This window comes from Parasteatoda tepidariorum, chromosome 7, assembly GCF_982258835.1.
Source record: "Parasteatoda tepidariorum strain Cologne lab strain chromosome 7, Ptep-v5.0, whole genome shotgun sequence".
NCBI lineage: Eukaryota > Metazoa > Arthropoda > Arachnida > Araneae > Theridiidae > Parasteatoda > Parasteatoda tepidariorum.
This window is the reverse complement of record NC_141761.1, coordinates 91,681,447-91,705,333: the sequence shown is the minus strand read 5'-3', so window position 1 is coordinate 91,705,333 and position 23,887 is coordinate 91,681,447. Positions and strand designations below refer to the sequence as shown.

At 28.9% G+C, this 23,887-nt stretch overlaps 1 protein-coding gene and 1 long non-coding RNA gene across 3 annotated transcripts in view; one reads left to right on the top strand and one right to left on the bottom strand.

Annotated features, from left to right (window-relative positions):
• LOC139425993 (uncharacterized) overlaps window positions 1-23,887 on the bottom strand; it is a 46,914-nt gene that overhangs the window by 16,400 nt on the left and 6,627 nt on the right. The gene's annotated exons all lie outside the window — the stretch shown is intronic.
• Window positions 1-23,887, top strand: part of LOC107442027 (regulator of G protein signaling 7-binding protein A) — a 48,152-nt gene that overhangs the window by 19,446 nt on the left and 4,819 nt on the right. Inside the window, exons 2-5 of the mRNA XM_016055468.5 lie at window positions 5,164-5,330; window positions 7,173-7,309; window positions 10,314-10,416; window positions 20,125-20,189. Of these exons, the coding sequence (XP_015910954.1) occupies window positions 5,164-5,330; window positions 7,173-7,309; window positions 10,314-10,416; window positions 20,125-20,189 (472 nt within the window). The remainder of the gene's footprint in view (window positions 1-5,163; window positions 5,331-7,172; window positions 7,310-10,313; window positions 10,417-20,124; window positions 20,190-23,887) is intronic.

The following is a 23,887-nucleotide window of genomic DNA, read 5'->3' as shown; positions in this document are numbered from 1 at the left end:
AACTAGCTAACAATCGGATAATGAGCTTCATCAGTCATTTAAGTACATTCATTAAGTATTAGTTCATTAGCTTATGATTTTGAAATTAATTTTCGTGAATAAACTGAAACTTTTAACATACTGAATTAAATTAATTGAATTGCTTGAGTCTTCGTCTGTTTTAAATAAATTCTCCTCAATTACTCAAAGAGTTTATTCTTTTGAAAAAAAATCTCTCAAAACTGACAATTTTCTTTTCTTAAAAATTCTACTTTAAAGTAATAACCTCTCTTAATAAGGCTAAGTAATTATACAAAAATATAAACAATTTTATAATTATTTTTTTCATTTTTTTTTTACTAAAAGCAAGACAAATCTTCTCTAAATTAATTATAGCAACGGACTTATGTTCTTATGGACATAATTGGGAGCAATAATAAGAAAAGTATGTTAAACATATAATTATTCGTGATTAAAAGATTAAAACAAAAAAAATAGATTAAGAAAGAAAATAATTCGAGGAAATTTCATTTTTTCTCACTATTTTAATTATGTTTTCTTTTTTTTCCCCTAATATACAACGTTGGAATATGCTTTTAATAGCTAAACATGATTTAGTATAGTTAAAAAAACTTAAGTATTCGTATTATTGCAGGCATAAATGCTTCATTTTACTTTTGCAAATAGAAGAAATTTAAAATCGGTCATTCCTCCTCAAAAATACTATGTCCAAGCAACTTCAAAAAAAAAAAAAAAATTAAAATGCTTATACATTTTTAATTTTTATGTGTTTTAAAAAATTCTTAAGAAAGGATTTTTAAAATATATTATCTCATAAAGCAGAATACCTTAAAAGTTTTTGAAAAACTAACTCGTAAAAATTATAATTTAATTTGTTTTATTCCCTACAAGAATAAATTTTGATTAATCAATTTAATTAATTATTTTTATTTTCAATTATTCAAATTAGACATACTAAAACATTAACCACTAAATCCAAATATTTCTTAAATCATATAAAAATAACCAAAATAAAGTAACAATATTTATTGAACAACAAAATTAAATCATATTAATTAGCATAATTTGAAAGTAAAAATTTAGAATATTCAACTCTACAAGACATTACTTAAATTTAAGATACTTTATTTTTGAGAAAAACATGGCTTTTATAATACGATGCACTTTTTGTATTTAGGGTAAAAGTAAAGTTTACATACTTTAAATTTTTTTCTAATTCCAAAAGTGGTAAAGATTTTCTATGAAAATCTTCTTAAAAACACTTCAATCTCGGAGAAAATGCATTTTCGTGAAATTTTATTTTATTTCTCTGTATTCTTTGTTCAGAAAGTAATATTTAACGAAAAATATAATAAAATCTTTTGCTAAATATGTCATAGTTAATTCCCTAATAGTAAGGCATTTGTTTTTCGTTAACTAATTCTTTTATTTTTTGAAAAAATATTATTTAATTTGAGGTAATTCTACTTTGTAATTATAATTGAATACTTTTTTGTAAAAAATACACTTGGATTTAAAAGTTTTAAAATACCTTATTATAAAATTTTTAGAAAAATATTATCTTTCCGAAATCAGTTTTTTTTAGAATAGTACAGAAAAGTTTTAAATTTTAAAACGAACCAGAATAATTTTATTAAACATTTTTCATTATGCATTTTCTGATATTGTTTTTATACTGAAAGAGATTATTTTTTCACCGAGACACTAAATGTTATCACAATTTTTAACAAATGTTATTTATTATCATAATTTGAAATTTGACCAGGAAAAAGTTCATTTCCAATTTTTTTCCAAAATTTTTAACATAATAAATATAATAATAGTCAAATACAAATTTTAATAACAATGGTTGTATTACTGAATATTGAAAATGTATCAGTGTTATTTTAATTTTAGCCCTCTATTCACAATAATAAAGCAACATTTTTCTAATATGAACAAAAGATATCCTTTATAAAATATGCTTGCTGCCAACGTTGTTCTTATATTTGAAAAGTTTTTGCACAGATATCTTTCTTTAGACTCAGAAATAAATAAAAAATAATTTGTTCAAATATCCAGGTAGGATTTAATAATATTTATTCATGAATTTAGTGATTGTGATACTAATTCATATTTGTTTGAAAAAGGGAAAGTGCAAATGGTTCATTTATGTAATCAGGGTAGCCATCTTTTTGATTCTTCTTTTAATGATTTTTTGCCTGAAAGAAATTCGGTCTAAAACTTTTGGACCCAATTGCTTTTTCTTCCTGCTTGAAGTAAAAAGAAATTTGTTTTTATTGGTGAGAAATATTGCAAAGCAACAACGAAAACTGTGTGCCAACACGAAATATACAAAATGTCAAAATTCGATCACAAAAATAATGTCTTTCCCAGAATTGACTTCATATTTTGTATTCTGTTCACCAAAACCTTACAAATACTGTTCATGCCCCTAGTAAAATTTTTTCGATTTCTATCAAGGAAAAACTAGACAAGTTAATAGAAAAGAAAATAGAATTGATCTTCAGAGCAGATTTTCTCTATTTTTTTTTAAAAAAAGTAGTTTTTAACTCAAAACTGAAAAAACAAAAGATTTTTAAAATAAACTTCTTTTTAAATCACATATTTATACTCCAATGAAATTTAACTACTCCAATATATGTATACATTATATATAAACACAAACCAACCAATGGTTGTTTCAAAATGAATAAAAAACCAAGGTGTATTAGCAAAATTTCTTTGATTTTGAGATTGAATTATCTAAAAACATGACTTAATATGATACCAGATTAAATTGGACAATAGCTTAAAACGCTCCAATAGCTTAAAAAAGTCCTCCACGAAGACAAATGTCTCCCAATACCTGACACAGGATATCTCTTGTTTTCTGGATTAGGATCGAAATTACAAGGATACGCAGTCGAAGCTGAAACTTTGATTGATTGCTCAACGACAGTTATAAAATAAAACAAAATAAATCCCTAAAAGCATATTCAACCCGAGTGGTAAGTGAAATTTAGGGTACTTGTCAACATTCCATTGCTGAAAAATAATACTCGATAATCTGTAATTTGTCACCTACACTGTTGAAAATTTAGAAACATGTTGGACACTCTTATGGCTCAAATTTGCTTCAACCTGAATATTTAGATTTATTTTAGACTCAAATATCGACAGACCTTGTGTTTCAAATGTCATTCGTAAAACTATCCCCTCAAAAACCATTGTTTAATTGTTACAAAGCGTAAAAGGCGAACTTTGTCGATATCAAATTATTTATTTGCAATAGGTAATGCATCACTTTATTTATTCTACCATAAAATTGCGTAAACAAGCATTTTATTTCTATCTAATATCAATCAAATATTCATATACGTTAAAAGTGACGTATATTCACTTTAAATTGAATAAAAACTATATATATTAGAGAAATAATTCCCTTAAAAAATTTGCTTACGCATTTCTCGTGTTATTCTTTGATTATTTCCATCGAATTAAATAGAAAGTTTTAGGAATGAATACCTTAATAAGAGAGCGATAAATAAATTAAAAATAAGTTTAATTGGTGCAGCAACAGGAAATTGATGAAATGCAAAGAAAATATGATTTATTCATCTGATGAAGAGGATTAAATATTTAAAAGATAAATGTATTCTATTCAAAGACCTGTACCTTTTGAAACAACAATTTGTATTAAATATTTACAGTATATAAATTCAGTATTTCATTTCTATTCCAAAGGCATATAATTTGTGTAAATTGTTGTTGTTGTTACTTATGCGACTTGCCACTATCATCAAGCCTACTTGAAATTGATCGAGTTCTTTGGTCAGAGGGGGCGTTTCTCGCTTTTTTTCAGTGGCGCCATCAATAACCAAAAATACGACTTAAACCACACACGCACACGTTACAGCTCGTTGTAGAAGGAGGATCTAATCATACTTCATTCTTTCTTCCACAGATCGTAATTTTGACCTGAACAAGAGTCCGATCAATCTTCAATTCAATACCCCCAGAGGTTTACTTTGGTATGGAAACATGGAGGAATTTGTGATCCTACTGATTTAACGTGCGCAAATCACCATTTAAGACACGGGTTCTTCAGTTGGTGGGATTCGAACTCCCGTTCTCACGAACACGTCCGACTAACCAAGCCCCTTTTACATAAATTATATTAGTTGAATTTCGACATTTCAGGCAGGAATTTCGACATTTCATGAAACTAAATGCCATTTTATATTTTTCTCCAGTAAAACCTGAAAGTATTTCTGTGCAAAGCGATAGTTACCATTTTTGATGTTGATCACAATTAACTTTGTTTTATATATTCAAAGGGACAGATCTATTCCTATATCTATACATATTAAATCAATGAATTTCGCTAAATATTTTATATATCAATTCTAATTCAAAAGATCTTCTACTAAGCTTATTTTAAATTCCTCATTAAATGTGTCCTCTACTTTCAAAATCAACATTATTCTAAATTGTATTATCAAATTTTCAACTTTTTGAATGACTTTTTACACGTTAATTACGCTCAACTATTAAACTTCAATATATCTGGCAACTTAATTTAATCAAATGTTTAAATATAATTGCTGAGTTTGATAAAATTCAAAAATGATTCTTTACGTTTTATTAAAACTAGTAAAAAATTTAAAGCGTATTTAAAGCAATAGTTCCATGTTTAACTTTGAGTCACCATAAAAATATTTTAGCCCACACACTTCAATTTACGCATTTAAGATACCTCAACTTTTATTGTTAACATTTTAGCAAAATCACAGAAGATTCACTTAATGACAAGTTTTGAAAATACATTGTGTATTAGAGATTATTTCATTAAAAATATAATAAAATTTTGCACCCTAACCTAAAGGTTATTACGGAATTAAAAATATACATCACTTGCAAGAGAAAATATTTTTGTTTCCATAAATTGAAACAAATTTAAATATTAATCTATAAAGAAATCATTATCATCAAAACAATCCAAGAATTAATATTGAATCAAAGATAAATGTTAGAGCCAAAAGTGTCTTAATATATCGATTTATTTTAATCACTTTTTCAGGTTAAAAAAGAATTTAATAACTCTTTAGCTGTCTTCTGTGACCATCTATGATATGTCAGGCAAGGTCAGAATACATTAAGTTATTTTGTTCACTTTTTCAGGTTATCAAGGAATTTAATAACGCATTAGCTGTCTTCCGTGATCATCTGGTCCACATTGCCAAACAGCAGGATGGTCCCGAAATCAGGGACCGAATCCGGGAAACACGTAGAAAGTGCCTCGAACTTTGCGTTTCTGCAAATGACATTATCATGCCACAAATCAAAAGGTAAAGAAAAGGTTTTCTACTCCCTGTTACTTTTCCTTTATAGTCTAACAAATTCAAAACAGTCATTAATTTCTTTAAATACTTGATCAAGATTTTCCACACGATTTGCGAAAAAGAAAAGGGAAAAATTCTAGATACGCTGTAGTTTACTTAATCGAGGAAATAAATCAGCTTCTACATTAAAAAAAAATAAGAATCAAATTACGATATAAAGTACCGGTTCTTTGGGTACATCATACGTAAAATATATTTTCCGGAAAATCCATTTTTACCGTATTTTATGGCAATTATTGTTGTGAAAATTACGGTAAATCAGATTTTTTGTTCCTTAACATGTTCCGGTAGGAATATATTGTATGGTAATAAGTAGCGGCACCCTGTGTGCCGGTACTTTATACCATAATTTGATGCAACATTTTTTACAATGTATATATGAAATATTTTTATTAATTCTAACATAATTCTGCAGCAATTTTCTCTTCGTTACTATTTTGCTTTAGTAGTTAAGTAAAAGTATGTAAGTCATGCTTTTGTTTTCTTAAGCATTAAAAATAACTCATTAGTTTTATATCCATGCACTTTAGTATATAACATTCTCCTTTCCTTTGCGTTTGATTTAATTTACTTAATTTAGTTTTGTATACAATATTTTAACAGGTAAATAAAACCGGTAAGTTCTATGTGTCGCTTTTCCGCATGAAAAATCCATTTGAAGAAGCAAAAAAATCCAGTAGAAAAATCACATGCACTTAAAAATTCAAAGAAAACTACTTGAAGGATATAATAAATCTTATTAAAAACTGAAGTTCTTATGCTATTAAATTTTTACAAAAGTATTTAACTTAACAGGAAATATCTTTCTTTTAAAAAGTGAAGTTCTTATGCTATTAAATTTTTACAAAAGTATTTAACTTAACAGGAAATATCTTTCTTTTAAAAATATATGATAATATTAACAAGTTAATCTTAAATATATCCATTATTTATTCTTATTTGACTTATTATATTAAGTTGTCTACTATGTTAAAAGAAATTGCTTTTCTCACGGAGAACAACGTTCTGGTAAAATTATCGTAATATATGGTAATTATCCTACTACATATGTTTGTTGAGAATAATTCTGTTCTGAAATTAGGGACCGAAAACATGAAATGTAGACATTTGTGACATTTATTGAATAAAGTTTGTTAAGAAAAGTCGTGTATTTAATTTGTGTCGTGTATTTAATCAAGATTAACTAAAATTCTGTTCGGGAAACATAAAATGCAGATTTTAATTTAAATGTTATTTTTGTAATATATATATATATATATATATATATATATATATATATATATATATATATATATATATATATATATATATATATATATATATATATATATATATATATATATATATATATATATATATATATTTCTCCCAGAAAATAAAAGTAAACGGAAAATAAATTTTAGGGATTTTTAGTGCACTAACTTTCATTATAAATATGAAATAAAGTTTGTAAATGTATATAAGGTGAGCCGATTCCTCGTCTATTCACTGAATACAGTTAAATATTATTTTAATGGTAAGAATTTCTGGAATCATGTATTTCTTATTTTAACAAAGTGAACCACCGGCTAAGGCAACAAATAATAATTATTTTTTATTCAAAAATGAATTTTTTCAACTTTATTAATTGAGGTGGTATATGTTTTATTGTTTCGTGCATGGTTTCATTGTGTTGATCAACATAGATTTATTGATTATTTATTTTTCTAACTCCGTTCAAGGAACGGGCATTCAGCTAGAAGAGAAATAAATATAGCTCTTCATTCATTTTTTGTCCATTTTTGGCAGTGATGTTGCTGATGGAATACCTGTAGATAGTCAACAATTGGTCAACTTGGTTTGTTGCACTCAACTCTTTGTTAGAGAGCTGCACAAGTGTCAGAATCTCGTCCAAGCCAATCCAATGGATATGACAGCATTTTACGGTATCTATACATGTATTTCATTTTTATCGCAAAGGATTTCACTTCAATAAATATATCGTACTGCTTGCTCAATTTTGAAACGAGCAGTTTTCATCTGCTAAAAGGTACGTCCTGAAAAGTTGCACTAGCTGACATGTGAAATGCGATGCAAATAGTTATTCAGTTTTTGAAGCTGTTTTTCATTAATAATGCGTGAATATACTTGAATAAAAAGAAAAATACTTTTGAAAATAAAATTATAAGCATTTAAAATTAAGTATATGAAAAGACTAAAAAAAACATAGTGCTAAATCTAGTCACATCTCAAAAACACCATACTTATTTTATCTGGGTACATTTAGAACACTAGACGTTTATATGGTTACGGTAAAGAATTTTTATATATATATATATATATATATATATATATATATATATATATTAGTTGTTTCTTTCTAATGTAATGTCTTTTGTTCACAATCGTGGCACATTTGTTTCTTCCATGTGAAAAGCTGTGGCGTAATATCCTACCGAATGTGGCATTGAGCAAAGTCAAAAATTGTGCAATCCATTTGAAGTCAACATCAAATCGGTGGTTCGTGTACATTTTAAAAGTTTCAATTAAATTTAAACGACAATAATTGAGAATGCTTACACAAAAATAACGCGCATTCACACCATTCCTGAATTATTCTTGCCTTGGAAAACACTGATTTCGGGATACTTTAGATATCGTCAGAAGATAGTTTGCAATTGAATACACATGTCGTGAGTTTGTAGACGTTTTGTACGCTGCTCTATATCTCCCGAAATAAAAGTTTGCCATTGTAGTATAAATGTACAGTTTTAATTGTGCTACGAGGATAAATATATTTCATTATTTAAATATCTATCAATCATATTAATTAAATAATTCGATAATATTTAATTTCAATCCGCATTTGTTCTGTTAAGCCTAATTCGAATTTATCATACTGTTTTCTCAATCGTCATGCATTCTCTCCACTACACAACTTTAGTGTAATTTAGTTGCCAGCATTTTTGCTGTTAAAATACAGTAATTTTTCTTTACAGTGTAGTCATTTCGAATGTCATGGATTCATTTAAAACGTATTCGCTCCCTTTTTATACAGTATTCAAACTTCTCTGTAAAGTCCTAATACCCAACTGTTTTTTAATGTTATCTTTTATTAGCTTTACTTCTACTACTCCTTAGTCTACTTCTTGATATGTGGTGGGGGATAACCAGATGAAAGCAAAATTTTTCAAACATTTATGACATCAATAGTCAGGGTAAAAAAATGACGATTGGCTCCTATTAGTTTTATGGGTTATCTAATTATAGGCTAAAAGTTAATATCCCTCACTCGTAAAGACGAGTGGAGTATGTCAATCCCATTTTCTACAATAGTAATGAGCCGCGATGGCTCTGGGGATAGAGCATTCGCTTTCCAATGAGGTGAACCGGGTATGAATCCCAGTGATGGTTGGTCGATACGAATTCCGAACCCGACTCGCACCTACCACAGCGCTGACGTAAAAATATCCTCAGTGGTAGACGAATCATGGGTAAGAGTCCCCTTGCCTTCAAGCTAACCGTAGGATGTTTTCGTAGTTCCCCCCTGCCATATAAAGCAAATGCGGGTAAGTTTAAAAAAAAGGCCCCCACGACGTAAAATTTCCCCAAATACTTGATCCATGAGTTCCCTTGTCTTCAGTATTGGGTTCCAAATTACAAGGCTACGCAGTTGAACATTAATAGTCGTAAAGCCAAAAAATTGGGTCCGCTGTTCAATGACAGTTATGAAATAAAATATTAAATAGTATATATTGGTAAATCATTTACTAAATTCAAGTGAAAACTTGTTAAGACGTTCAGGATTAAGTAGAAGGTCAAATACAAAATGCAATAGCATTAGTAGTAGTTCCTTATTTACATCACACTGGAATTGCACAAAGGGTTATTGGTGTCTGCTTGGGAAACCTTTCTAAGAATGATCTGAAGACATGCCATCAAAATTTTGATCCTTCTGAGAGTAGATGCCCCCCCCCCCCCATCTGGTAGTCTCAACAACCTGGGCGTGAAGTTGAACTTTTTACCTTGACTAGTTCAACAAGAGTAGTTCTACATACCTCTCCTCCTCTGTTCCTTTGCAGACTTATTAAAATGTTCTAACATACTGACCACAGCCAGTAATTGGATCTGATCTATTATGAACTGTGTGTTATGGTCAGTTCAACTGCAGGATTAAAAATGCAGTGGAGAATTTTTGTTTCACAAATTAAAATATGTTCCATTTTTTGTAGGGCTGAGGTGTGTTACGTCCCTCGCTTATTCTCGCGGGTTAAGAAACACTTCCGCACATTTTCCCTAATAGTGGAAGATATTTCCCACCAGAAGCGATTTTTTGATTTCATCACATCTTTCAAATATTTAATCAAAATAAGAAGTGAAAGTTTTCATTCATAATGAAGTTGCGCCAGAAAAAAAAGTTTAAAACAGTATTTAAATAAAATTTTATCAAAGCTAGCAAGATTAAGTGTGAATAGCTTTTTTTCAAATCAGTTTCGGGTGTGTGCTCATTCTTTTTTTCTTAATTACTATTTAACTTGTCTATATTAATCTTACGTATATAATTCATTCATTTAAAAAAAATGATAAAGGCATTTCTGCTATTTCAGAGAAAATATACATTGCAATAAAAATATTATTATTATTATTGCAATATATGTATTTTTTATGATATAGCAAAACTGTTTTTTTTTTTTCAAATTAAAATTTATTTTTTTACAATTCATTTTGGGCGTAAAGATTTAAGCTTTGCCAGACATGAAATCTTCAAGTTTCGCACCTATTGTTGAACTTTCGAAATATGTACCTTCTATTTATGCACCAACTACCAATTTTATATTTTTTGAAGCAAGTGAGGTTTTATATTATCAAATTATAAAAGGTTATCATCATTGCTAGTATGTTATATGTAATCAATATGTTTATTATATATGATGTTCTTTTTCGTTTCAGAAAAAAAGCCTCGATCATCTGGAGTATCAGTTTTAGACAGATTAGTTTTATTCAAAATACAACCGAGGGATTATCATAAAGAAGAATTACAAAGTATAACCAGGTATGAAGATATCATTTATTTTATCAGAATCGATTGCAAAATGTGTTACACTGCATAATAACCGAACATTAACAATGCACAAAGTAAAAAGAAGAAGAAAAAAACAGAGCATTGTTAGAACTTTTGATAATTGGATTACCACGTACACCAGGTAAACTATATAGCAGCGAACTGTTAGAATTTCGATTCTGAAATTACGGTAAAATTACCGGCAGCAGTCTGTTCATCCGATTAACGATAAAGTTTATGGTTAGGAAAATTTCTGTATCTCTTTACGATTTTTAAACCGCTTACAATTGGTACAGTTAAAAATTCATTAATACAAAACTACGACTCTATTTCGTAACCATTTACAACTAGCATAGTTTCTGTTGTTGTTTTCGTATGCCTGTTTTAGACAGAGGGGTGTGATTGTTCCTGTTTTCTAGTGGCGCCATCTATGGCCAAGAATTCGACTTCTGCCACACCCATAAGTCACATTCGCTTATAGGGCGGACCCATTCATACATCCTTTCATTCATCTGCAGATATTAATTTTGACCTGAATCGGAGAACGATCGATTTCCAATCCAGTACCCCCAGAGGTATTGCATTTTAATGGGAGCATGGAGGAATTCACGACTCGACAGATTTAACGTGCATCAGTCACCATTTACTACACGGGGAGTCTTCGGCCTGCGGGGTTCGAACTCACGAACTCTCAGACATGGCTCAGCACCCTACGAACCAGGCTATCCCGGCCCTGCATAGTTTCTAAACCATAAAAATAAAACCTTAAGCAGTCCTATGCTTTTGGGGTGCTGCTTTATTTATACGTGAATGATAGCTTCGTATTCTGATAGTTAAGGGTCACCGATTGAAAAGTGTCGGAAACTAGAAATTTTTAATGTATTGAAGGAATGAAATAGCAGGAATTTGACAGTGGGATTCGAACCCCCGTCAGCAGTTTCCCATTAGTTCTCTCAGCTACAGTATGTATCCAGCAGCACGGAGCAAAATGGCTTCATAAGTTAGGCCTAGTTGGCGTGAATTGAATTCTGATTATTAAACCGTATTAGGCAAAAACAGTCAATTAAGGTTTTTCCTCACACTTGTACCGTTACCCCTCTAGCTGTGATCTCTAAATTTAACTTTAGTAACGGTTACCCAGGTTATACAGTAGGCAAGTATTGAATGAATTACAGGAACATCTTAACATTTAAAACTCATTTTTATTGCAACTCTAAATCTTCAAAATACATAATTCTACACAATTCCAAATGCTAGCATGGGAATAAACACTTTCCTTTATACATTAATGAAAACAACATGCAACCTTAAAACACTTAAGCATAACCTTCAATTCATACAGTTTAAAAATGACATTTAAGAAATAAAAACTGCATTTAACACTACTAAAAGCACTTAAGACTTGGTTTATGATGTCTATAAATCATACTTAAATACTTATTGTTCTCCTATACAAAAAAAAAAACACAACATAAACAGTTCAGAATTTACGGTAAATGATTCCTCTAAAATGTTAACGAAATAAAATTTAAAGTTTTATAAGTACCCAAAAGAATTTACTGTTCGCCCTCTGGAAACGTCCACCGGAATGGTAGATGAGCTCGTGGGCAAACTCCTCGGCTAGGATCTCAAAATTTCTCCAGCTATTCTAACTTCATTAGGCTTAGGCATGTAGAAGGGGAACACCGGACTTCCAGCATAGATACGTTCGGACTTGGCCCACCGTCTCGAAGATATCGGCCTTCGGCTAATCTCGGTCGTTCTTGCCGCTAGAGACTTTAATTTAGCTTTCCTTAAGTTCACGATCCACCATCTTCGAGGTGCTGTCACGGACCACCCTTCCTGCGGACAAGCTCCGTATCCTCCGGGTTACTGCTTTTAGCCACACTCTTCACTTCTCTTTTATCCTCCTTTCAGCAAGGTGAAAGAATCTAGATTGACCTGTTTACCAAATCCAGAGTCATCCCGCATCCGGCGGACGTCAGAACCAAAAAAAAAAAGATCCCTGAGAAAAAACAGTCATAAATCCACTAATACCCTATAGAAGTTATAATACCATCCTCAATAAATATTAATAAATTTAGTTGCCCAGATTTCACCCCAAAAATCCCATTTTAAATGACTAATTCAAAATTTCTAAAAAAAAATATCATTATTATGATTGAATTTAAACTTTACCATAGTGGTGCCATCTACAGAAAAATAATCTATCTTTAAAAGTATTGAAAAAAAACTATAATAAATTTCTATTTATTACACACTTAACAGTTCGAATATCATCTTTTTTTATGGTTATTTGGCTGTTTCGATTGAATATGGTACAATAACAATTAAATAAATTGCTATTTAACCACTTTTACCGGAAAATTTTTACTTTTTTTTAGTTTTGTGGTGTTAAATTTAAAAGTTTTAATTATTATAAGAAAATAAATTAAAGTATTTTACTTATTATAAGTTGGTGATTAACTAGTTTCGTTCCCAACTTACTAAAAATTTTTTGAAAAATCTATATTTTTCTGCAAATAACAGAAAGATATAATTTTCAGTCACGCTGATAGCCCAACAGCAGATGACACAAGAATCACCAAGGTTCAAGAGATGACCAGTTTAATTCTGATATGATTGAATTCTCTTTTATATTTTTATTTTATTTTTATGAAAATATTCTTTCAGTTTGTAATTTTTTTTAATTTTTCAATTGATTTTAAATCTGCATATTTTTATAGATTAGTTTTTAAATATTATTTTTCAAAACCTACAGTTTTGCAAATAAAAGTGAAAAAAAAGTTTTGAGATAAAATATGATCCTTTTTTCCATATCACGTAAGTTTTCATGAAATGTCCCAGTGCACAGTTTTAATATTTATTATATTCCCTCTAAATTTAGATCAAATGAAAGAAAATAAACTGAGTTTATTTTTAATTTTAACAATTTCAGCCAAGTCTAATCTAGCACCTGAAGATTGGATCCTAAAAATGGAGGGCTAACTACAATTTAGCGCAATTGTCTGAAAACTATTTTATAACTTATTACCAACACGTTTGATATTGCTGTTTTTTGATGCAATTAATAATATATTATAATTAATCAATTAATCATCGTCCTGTAATTAAATCTAGCATGTGTAACTAGTTTTGGAAAATATGAAGCCTAATCTTTCATACGGAACAAATTTCAAATAAAACCTCTTGGCACTAAAAAACTACTTGGCACTATTTAAAAAAAAATCAGTAAATGTCTACCAGATCACACCAAATGTATAGACTATAGTTTTAAATTTTGTAATCTTGGTGAAAACTAACAAAAAGCAAGTCCAGTTCATAACCACGAAAATTATGTGCTACATAGTTCTTACAATATCTTTCAAAACGTAACTGTAAATTTGACGATTTAAGCTATTAATGTTTTAACATGGTTTAAAATTTTTTTTAACTACACTAATTTATAGACTTAACATATGTGCACAGAAAGAAATCCTGGTAATGTTTCCGCCCAGTATGTCAATACTGATAGAATAATTTCATTATTTTGGTTCAGAAAACCTAAATACACGGTACTGAACCTCTCATTGAGTAATTTTTCCTTGCATATAGAAACAGTTTTCTGAAAAATCCTGGTTTTCAAAATTATAGTTTTTATTACCACATAATCACAATTAGTAAAATATACAAAACTGAAAAGTAAATTTAACTGAATAAATGCTTTTCATGCCATGCTCAAAGGTACCATGATAAAATGACTAAATTTTACCACAACTACCAAATTTTATCACTTATTATAAAACTATGTTTTATAGTTGATTTTACCAAAATCATTACCAAAGTGCTTCGGTAAAAAATATTGAGCTCTTTGGTGTATTAGTAGGACTGGAAAAGCAGAAAATTTTACCATATTCTGGTAGTTTACGACAGCATGAAATCTTTTTTTGATATAGAGGAAATTTACACCAAATTCCAATTCCGCACAGAAACAAAAGGAATATATATATATATATATATATATATATATATATATATATATATATATATATATATATATATATATATATATATATATATATATATATATATATATATATATATATATATATATATATATATATATATATATATATATATATATATATATATATATATATATATACATACATATATATATATATATATTATATACAAGATATCAGCCAGTTTACATAGATAAACAAACTTTTAAAAACTTAATATTTCTGTTGAAAATTGGTTAAACCAAATGCAACTACTCTATTTTCTCAGCTGTCGATGAATGACATGGTTTGATATATTCATAGATTCGACGTAATATTAATTTATTTTGACAGAGAAGGGTTTGAGTTAGACTTTTAGTTCATTTCGGAATTAGAAAAACCACTTCCTTTAAGGGAAAAAAAAATTGATTAGGAAATTCCTTTCAATTTGTCACCCTTACTAATCCTTTTCAGTTATCCGAATTAGATTAGAAAACTTCCTTCGCTGGAACTAGACAAATGGAAAGGAAAAACTAAGCAAATTAAATTATGCGGCATTTGACCATAAATACACGCATTCACTGAATGCTCGACCTGAACGTCACGTTTGCTGAGATGTTTCATTTTCGGGAATGAAGCATTTTTTTTGGGGGGGGGGGACTGAAAGAGACTTAAGAACAGATTTAGGAGTATCAAAATAAATAACTTATTTCCATTCCTGGCCCAAAAATCTGTAACACTCATAACAGTTCCAAGAATTTTTAAAATAGATAACTTATCTCAATTCAGAGCCGAAAAATTTATAATACTGAGGAATTATTAAAGAAGTATCAAAATAAATAACGTATTTTAATTAAATGTCAAAATCAATATAATACTTAAGATTCATTCCACGTTCATCAAGGTAAATAACTTATTTCAATTCAGCGTTTAGAAGATAGTACTTAGGAACCATTTCAGAAGTATTAAAATAGAAAAGTTGTTAGAATTCAGCATCAAAAAATAAATAAATAAATAAAGTCTGTAATACTTGAACGTTAGAGCCCTCGCCTCCCTATGAAGTAAACAGGGGTCGAATCCCCGAGATGGTCAATAAGAATTCCGTCTCTGGCTCGCGCCGACCACAGTGCTAACGTAAAAGATCATTAGTGGTAAACGAATCATGGGTTAAATTTCCCTTGCTGTCAGACTAACTGAAGAAGGTTTTCGTGGTTTTCCTCAAAATGCAGCTGAAATAGGAGCTAGTTTCATTAAAAAGTCTTTCCCAAAGGCAAATTTCTCCCGATACTTGATCCAGGAGTTTCCTTGTCTGCTGAATCGGGTTTAAAATTGCAAGGCTATGACGTTGAACAATCGTAGTCGTAAACTCAAAATTAGTCGGCTGTTCAATGATGGTTATAAAATAAAATACTTTAGAGCAGAGCCGTGGTGATCCAGGGGATAGAGGGCTCCTCTCCCTTTTGAGGGTGAATGGAGTTCAAACCCCAGCGATGGCAAGTTGATACAAATCGCACACCCGACTCGCACCGACAACGGTGCTGACAAAACATATTATAAGTGGTACACGGATAAAGGGTCACAGTCTCCATTCCGTTAGGCTATTCGTGGAAAGTTTTAGAGGTTTTCCTCTCCATGTTACATAAATGTGGTTTTGTTACATCAAAAAGTCCTCTACGAACACAAATTTCTCTTACTACTTGATGATATCTAAGTTACGAAATCTGAAGCAGAAACGAACCTACTTCAAAAGACCTGTTTTTTTTGTCAAAATACTCGATCGACAAAATGTTTATTTTTTGATTGAAAAAATATGTTTTTTTGACAAAATACTATATGTTTTGATAAATAATTGAAATCCCATGAAATTCTTTTTATAATTTTTATTATTGTTTTATAATTTAATTTACTAATGGTTGAAAACATTTTGAAATGTAAGGTATAGATATTTTCAAGTCTTTTTAACTATAAAGACTTTAATAATAAAATTTCAAATCTGAATGAAATTGTACGAATATTTCCTACGAAACGAAAATTTAAAACACGACCCGTAAAAATTCCGTGATTCAGAAAATGGACAGCTGATTTTGATAAGATTTTGATTTCCAATGCTATAACTTGCACGAATTTAAAAAGCGTAAAATTCTGTATACTTTATAACTCAGTTTTATTTATTAATGAATTAAATATCTGCTATAAATTACAGTTTGGATAAAATGTTCCTTAAATAAACAACTGTCACACTTGTCAGCAGAAATATTTTGATTCCCTTAAATTAGATGCAGTAAAATATGCAAATAATGGTAAAACTAACATTATTGGAGGGAAAGTTCTCTAGAATAAATTTTGTGGTAGATATATTTTCTGTCATATATTTTAGATAGCTGTTACATTCTTTATATCATTTATTACACCATACCGAAACTTTGAATCAGTAAAGAGTTTTTGATATAAATATATTTGTGTATCATTATTTCGTAAATTAAAATAGCGCCTAGAGATAATTAACATATTTCAGAATACAAAAAATTAAAAATTCAAATTATATTTCAAAATACGTCTACAGATAATTAGCATATTTCAGAGATGATCGAACCATTAATACTACTTAAAAATGCGTTATAATCCAATTATATTTTGTTGATTTTAGTTATTGATGTACTTCGTTTTTTTTTTCTTTGCATTTTGAAAAATTTAGTCTCTATTTTCCATTTTTTACAACTGCTATTAATTATTGTACTTATGCAAGAAAATCATCTAAATGTCATGAAATCATATCATAGTAATCATTTATTGCATGAAGTTAATTAATAGGGAAAAAATATATGAATTCTATTTTTCGTAGGTAAAACCCTATAATTTAGTAACCCGGTAACCTCCATGAGCGTTTATTACTGTCTTCATTTATAAGGACATTAATCGTACAGTGCACACACTGAATTACTTTTGATCAAATGATCGGATTTTCACGTATTAGAACTAGGTCTTAATGGTTTGAGGACATAACCTCAAATATTCTAAATAACTATAATATAGACGATATTTTGAATTAGAAAATCAGACACAAAAACATACCTTCTCCGAATAAACACACCTTTTTTTAATTTATTTGTTATTATTTATATCTTTTATCACTTAATTTGAAAGCAATCAAAATCATCTTAAATTATATAGTATACAAACTCTAAAAGCAATTTAAAGAAGCTTATTTTATATGTTAAAATACTAAATTTGAATAAAATTGACTTGTTATTATTTATCATATTTTATTATTTTATTTAAAAACAATCAAAACCATCCTGTATTATATAGTATACAAATTCTAAAGGCAATTTAAAGAAACTTATTTTATAGGTTAAAATACTGAATTTGAATAAAATCGATTTGTTATTATTTATTATATTTTATTATTTCATTTAAAAACAGTCAGAACCATCTTGAATTATATAGTATAAAAATTCTAAAAGCAATTTAAAGAAGCTTATTTTATATGTTAAAAAAATAAATTTGAATAAAATTGATTTGTTATCATTTATTATCTTTTATTATTTTTCTTGAAAACAATCAAAACCATCTTAAATTATTACAAATACAAATTCTAACCAATTAGAATACAAATACAAATTCAATTAGTATACAAATTCTAAAACCAATTTAAAGAAGCTTATTTCATATGTAAAAGTACTAAATTTGAATAAAATCGGCCAAATGGTAACAAAAAATATAATTTGCAATATAAATATATACTTTTTTTAAATCGATTCTTACAAAATTATTCGATCAAGTTAAATTAAACTTTGCATTTTGCGATATAAAACTTCATTCAATAAAATAATGTAAACATTTGAATACCTTACAATTCAGAATATTTTTGATCATTAACAAATGAAATATTAAAAAATAATAAATAATTTATAAAAACTATTTTTTTAAGAGAATTTTATAATTGCGCGCGGAAATGTGTGATTCGCTTAGAAAATTCTAAAGATATGGTGAAATACACAAAAAGTAAAATTGTCATTAAGGTGTTCAAACTTTCGACTGTCTCCTGACCAAACTGCTGGGTCCATATTTCCCAGTTTGCGGCTACCCTTCATATTTTTGAGGTTAAAAATCATAACATATCGAAATAAAGGCATGATTATTCAGAGAAAGTAGGATTTTGTGTCTTATTTAGTAACTTTAAGTATCGTCTACATTTGCTAAAAAGCATATTTGTGATCACCTACTCGAAAACTTAAGATTGAGTCCGATCATGCGAAAGTCCGATCATTTGATCAAAAGTTATTCTGGGTGTTTCGTTTATTTTGTGTTCTAACTCGATACAGATAAATCTTGATCAAAGCCTTCAAATCCGGCTATGAGGCTTGAAATTCCGTTCAAGCCTTATAACCGGATAATAATTATAATTATGTGCAAACCTAATGTGAAAAGAGAACACACATGTTACGCATGAAAATCAAGTAACCATTATGCCAATCTAATTCATTAAAATGCGATTCATTGCACTTTAGAAGAATACTTATAAAACATTTAAAGATTCAATTAAAAAATTTTCAAAACAAAATTACTAAGAAAATAATATTTAAAACTAATTGTAATTTTTTTTTCAAAGTTAGAACTAATTTTTTTATTATTATGACTATGTACTGTGCACCAAATAAATAAATAAATAAAATAGAACAACGACCACTTTGAATACCTTTTGATCTAATGATCGGATTTTCACGTTCTAGGACTCAATCGTTATGGTTTGAGAAGACGATCTCAAAGATGCTAATTGATTAATGAAAATGACATTTTAAATTATGAATTCCTAAAAAGTAGTATATTTAAAATTTCTCAGAAACTATTCCATTCTCACGTTTTGCGTTTTGCCATGTGAAGTTACATTCTTTGAAATTATGTAAATGCTTGCATACCTTGAAATTAAAAATTTATCTACTACAATTAAACAACATAGTAAAATATTGAACATTATTTTTTGAATAATATATAATATATGATTAATTATTTTTTGAATAAAATCATCTTTGAATAAAATTTTTCGATTCACTTAAAAAACTCCTAAGATATGACAAACGTACGCAAAAAGTAACACTTTGAATTACAGGGCGTGGATCGCTTTTCTGACCAGACTATGAAGAGCATATTTAATAAATTGCGGCTACCAGCTATATTTTGGGTGTTAGCAATCTGAATTCATTGAACAAACACAATTTTTATTCAAAATAAGTACGCTTTGTATCTTATTTCGTAACTTAAAATATCGTCTGTACTAATTAATTTGCATTTGGAGTTTTCTCGTTCGAACCATCAAGATTGAGTCCTAGAACGTGAAGATCCGATCATTAGATCAAAAGTTATTCTGGGTTGCTCGTTCATTTTTCTGTGCACTGTGCAGTAAATAATTTTATTATTACAAAGTTTATAGCTTATTTTTAGTATAACCACTATATTTTTTTAAAAAGAAACGAATATGCATAAATCTTAAGAATTTTAATATGAATTTTTTTATATGAATTTTTCTATACGAATTTTTCTATACGTTACATTATTATTACGATTCAAAGTTAGAATTTTTCTTATTTTGACTTTTTTAATCTGATTTAGCTCCCATTTGTCTACATGCCTTTATTTTCCTAATTAAAATGATCAACTTTATAATTTTAATTAATAATTTTGGAAGTAAAATATTCGTTTTTATATTTTGGTGCAGAGATGTCGAAAAAATAACTGATTTATTGAAAGAAATGAAGGAATTTATGCCATGTGAAGGAACTGGTAAGTATTTAGATATTTTTCATTTTCTTCAAATTATGCACATAATTTTACATATTTATTTATTTAGTGATAAAACTGTTAACAATTTAGAAACCTAGCATTTTATTATAATTTTTGATCCGAGCTCTTATACCTGAATCCTATTGAAAATAACCAAACATTATTTTCGTTACCAAACAGCAGAAAACACTTTATTAATTCCGGTTTTGCAGGTGATTGCAAAATTTGGCAAAAGTACAGTTTAGAAAAATGAACTAAATTTTATCCTCTATTGGATTCTAGCATAAATGCGGAAACATGCCTATCCGCACTGTGTAAAACCTTTTAATGTAAAGTTGGCACCATTTTCGATATTGAGGTAAAATAATGCTATTTCAGGTGCAAAACCGTAGCTATCATGCAAAGAATTATATGAAATTGTCAAAATAACAATTGTTTGAAGGAATTAGTGAGATTATATTGCTAAAAATGTACTCCTTTTCTAAACGAATTTTTTTTTCAAATGGAACCATTAATTGGGTTCTAACGCGAATGAAAATATGTGTTGTCAGTAAACAAACAAACAAAAAATGAATAATTAAAAGAACAAAATTATAAGAGTGGAAATTTAGTTAAAAAATTTGAGTGCATGCACTGTTAAAACTTAAGTTTACTTCAACGTTAAAAATGGCGACAACTGTACAATTTTTTTTTTACTGTACAGTAAATTTTATCAAAAATTAAAACGGAGTGTAAGCCATTTTTCAGTTGCGAGGACTGAAATTCTCATTAGACTTGTCAATGTTCTCGTCATAGTACACATTATAGTGCTAAAATACTTACATTTAAGGAAATAATATGGAAATTTTTTTAACACCATGTTCATACATTTACAAACTGAGCATTTTGTACAAACTACGAATCTGGGCCGTGATGGCTCAGGGGATAGAGCTTTCCCCTCCAGCGAGGCGAACCGGGTTCGAATCCCAGTCGATACGAATTCCGCATTCGGCTTACATCGACCACAGTGCTGGCTTGAAATATCCTCGGTGGTAGATGGATCATGGGTTAGAGTCCCCTTACGGTCAGGCTAACCGTGGGAGGTTCTCGTGATCTCCCTGTCCATGTAACGCAAATGCTGGTTAGTTCCATCAAAAAAGTACTCCATGTAAGTACTTCTCCCAATACTCGATCCAGGAGTTCCCTTGTTGAACATTAGTTGAACATTAGTTGTCGTAAGCCCGAAAAATTGGGTCGGCTGTGCGACGATGGTTATAAAATTAAAAAAATTAAAAATTAAAAAAAAAAACGCAACTGCACGAATACAGAAGAAACTAACACATACATAAAAGGGATTAAATGTGAACAAATAATCTATTTATGTTGCTGTTATGATAGTTTAAAATATCAGTATAGGAATTCCGTGCGTTTGTATTTTGGTGACAAGTAAAATTCTTTTCTTTAAAAAAAATCTCTATCCATATAATAATACTTTTTTTTCCTCCAATGCCCACCTGTGTTAACATCCGTCATTTCAGGCATATACAGGGCGATTTTGTTGGCCTCTCTTTCACGGGCACCATATTAGGTGGGCCAACGTCGCTCCCACAGTGAGGACAGATAGTACAGAGAGAGAAAGAACATCCATGCCTTGCCCGGAATTCGAACCCAGAACCTTTCTTATGCAAGGACAATTCCCTGCCCCCAACACAGGCCGATCAGCATATAATAATACTTTTCCATTTAAAAAAAGCTTTAATATTTTAAACAGTTTTAATATTTTAAGCAGTTTTAATATTTTAAACAGTTTAAAAATGGTGCCTGTGAATGACCTTGTTATATTACAAGCACAAATTTTATTTAAAAAAAAAATTTAAAAATAGTGAAATAGAAACTATTTTTTGTAATTAAAATCATTTAAAAATATCTGCACAAAAAAATTAGTTCAATTTCGAATACAACAAGCTATCATAAATTGAAAATATTAAATATTTTACGCATTGTACAGCGGAAAGTCCTCTCCGTGCAAAAATTAAATTACTCCTAAAATTACTTTAATCATTATACGGCTTTAAGGGAACAAAAATAGAAGATTAAATCTCCTTCAAAATTTCCTCCAATTATTTTGTATCGATTAATCTTCTGAACATTAATCTACTTTTCCTTTTTTTCTTCATTTCTTAAGAAAGAGCCTATAGCTATTAAATTCCAATAAAAGCGAAGTCTACTCTTTGATTTTTGAAGATGATTAAAAAAAATCCTTTCTGAATGAAAAGCCGTTGAACCACCCATAAAGTGCAATTATTAAATTTCTAGAATTATAAAACGAGTTCGGATAATATTACGCTTTTTATTCACATTTTGGAGTCGCTGAACTATTTTAACAAACTGAAATTTTCTTCATATAAAAACTGTTATGTAAATTAAATCGATTCGACTATATAAAGAGATTACAATTATTTTATTTTATTTTAATCAATTTCAGAAAATAAATATTGATAATATGTGAATGTTTCACAGATATGAAAAGATTTTTATAAATGTACATAAATATTTCTATTGCCATTTATAATTTCAATGTAATTTGCATATAAAAGCCTATTCATTTTTAAAGCTCTTACATTTAATCATTGTTTAATATTTTTAATAAAACTTTATTCTTATTCTAAATTTAAAAACTTGGTAATATTAGTTTCAGAATTATTCACTTTAAAATCGTGATATTCAACCATAGAAAATATTTTGATCGATTACTGTAAAAAACAGACCAAATTACTATAGTAATTTTATTTTCATGCTTTATTGCCATTTCTTTGCTCATGGAATAATTCAGGATTTGGTAGGTTTCCTTTGACTTTTTATCCAGATGAGTTACAGTTGTTTTCAACATCCTTCTGAAGCATTTTCCACATAAATTTCTAATGGTTGGTTGGTTATATTATCGAGGTTTGGTTATATCGAGTGCTTTAAATTTTGGATTAAGGAAACACTATAGACACGTCCTCCATCGAGAATTCGATAAATTATCTACTTCGTACCAATAGTTTCCCCATGCAATAGAGCTAAAAATGGGAGGTTTTTGTTACTTTCCTCCCACTGTAACGCAAATACGGGTTAGTTACATCTAAACTTCCTTTGCGAAGGCTAGTTTGTCCCAATGCTCGATCCAGGAACTCCTATGTCTTCTGGGTTGGGTTCAAAACTAAAAGGATAAGTTGTTCAACATATGATAGCTGTAGATCCGGAATTTAGTCAGCTGATTAAAGTCGGTTATAAAACGAAATATTAAAAAAATGCTTTGGCATCGAACCGCGGTGGTTCAGGTGATAGAGAGTTTGTCTTTTAATGAGGTGACCCAGAATGAGTAATGTTTAAGTATTTGAATGAATAATTAAAAGCATTGTAATATTTGTATTAAATGAAAAACAGTCAATTCTTTTTATGAAAAGCTATAAGACTAATTCACTTTTGTGCAAATTGGATAGATGTTAGCTTTATTTTGATCTTATTGAGTTTGTATTTTTGAGTTGTAATCTCAGTACTTGTTCCAGCAACTATTTCCAGCCAACCAGAATTCAATTTACGTTATTCAAATAATGGTTAGTTTTTTTCGTGAATTATGACAAATTTTGTTCCATTTGTACAATTTGAATAATGATTAAGTCTTCCCATGAATTATAAAAAGCATTATACTATTCGTATAAATTGAGTAGTTGATC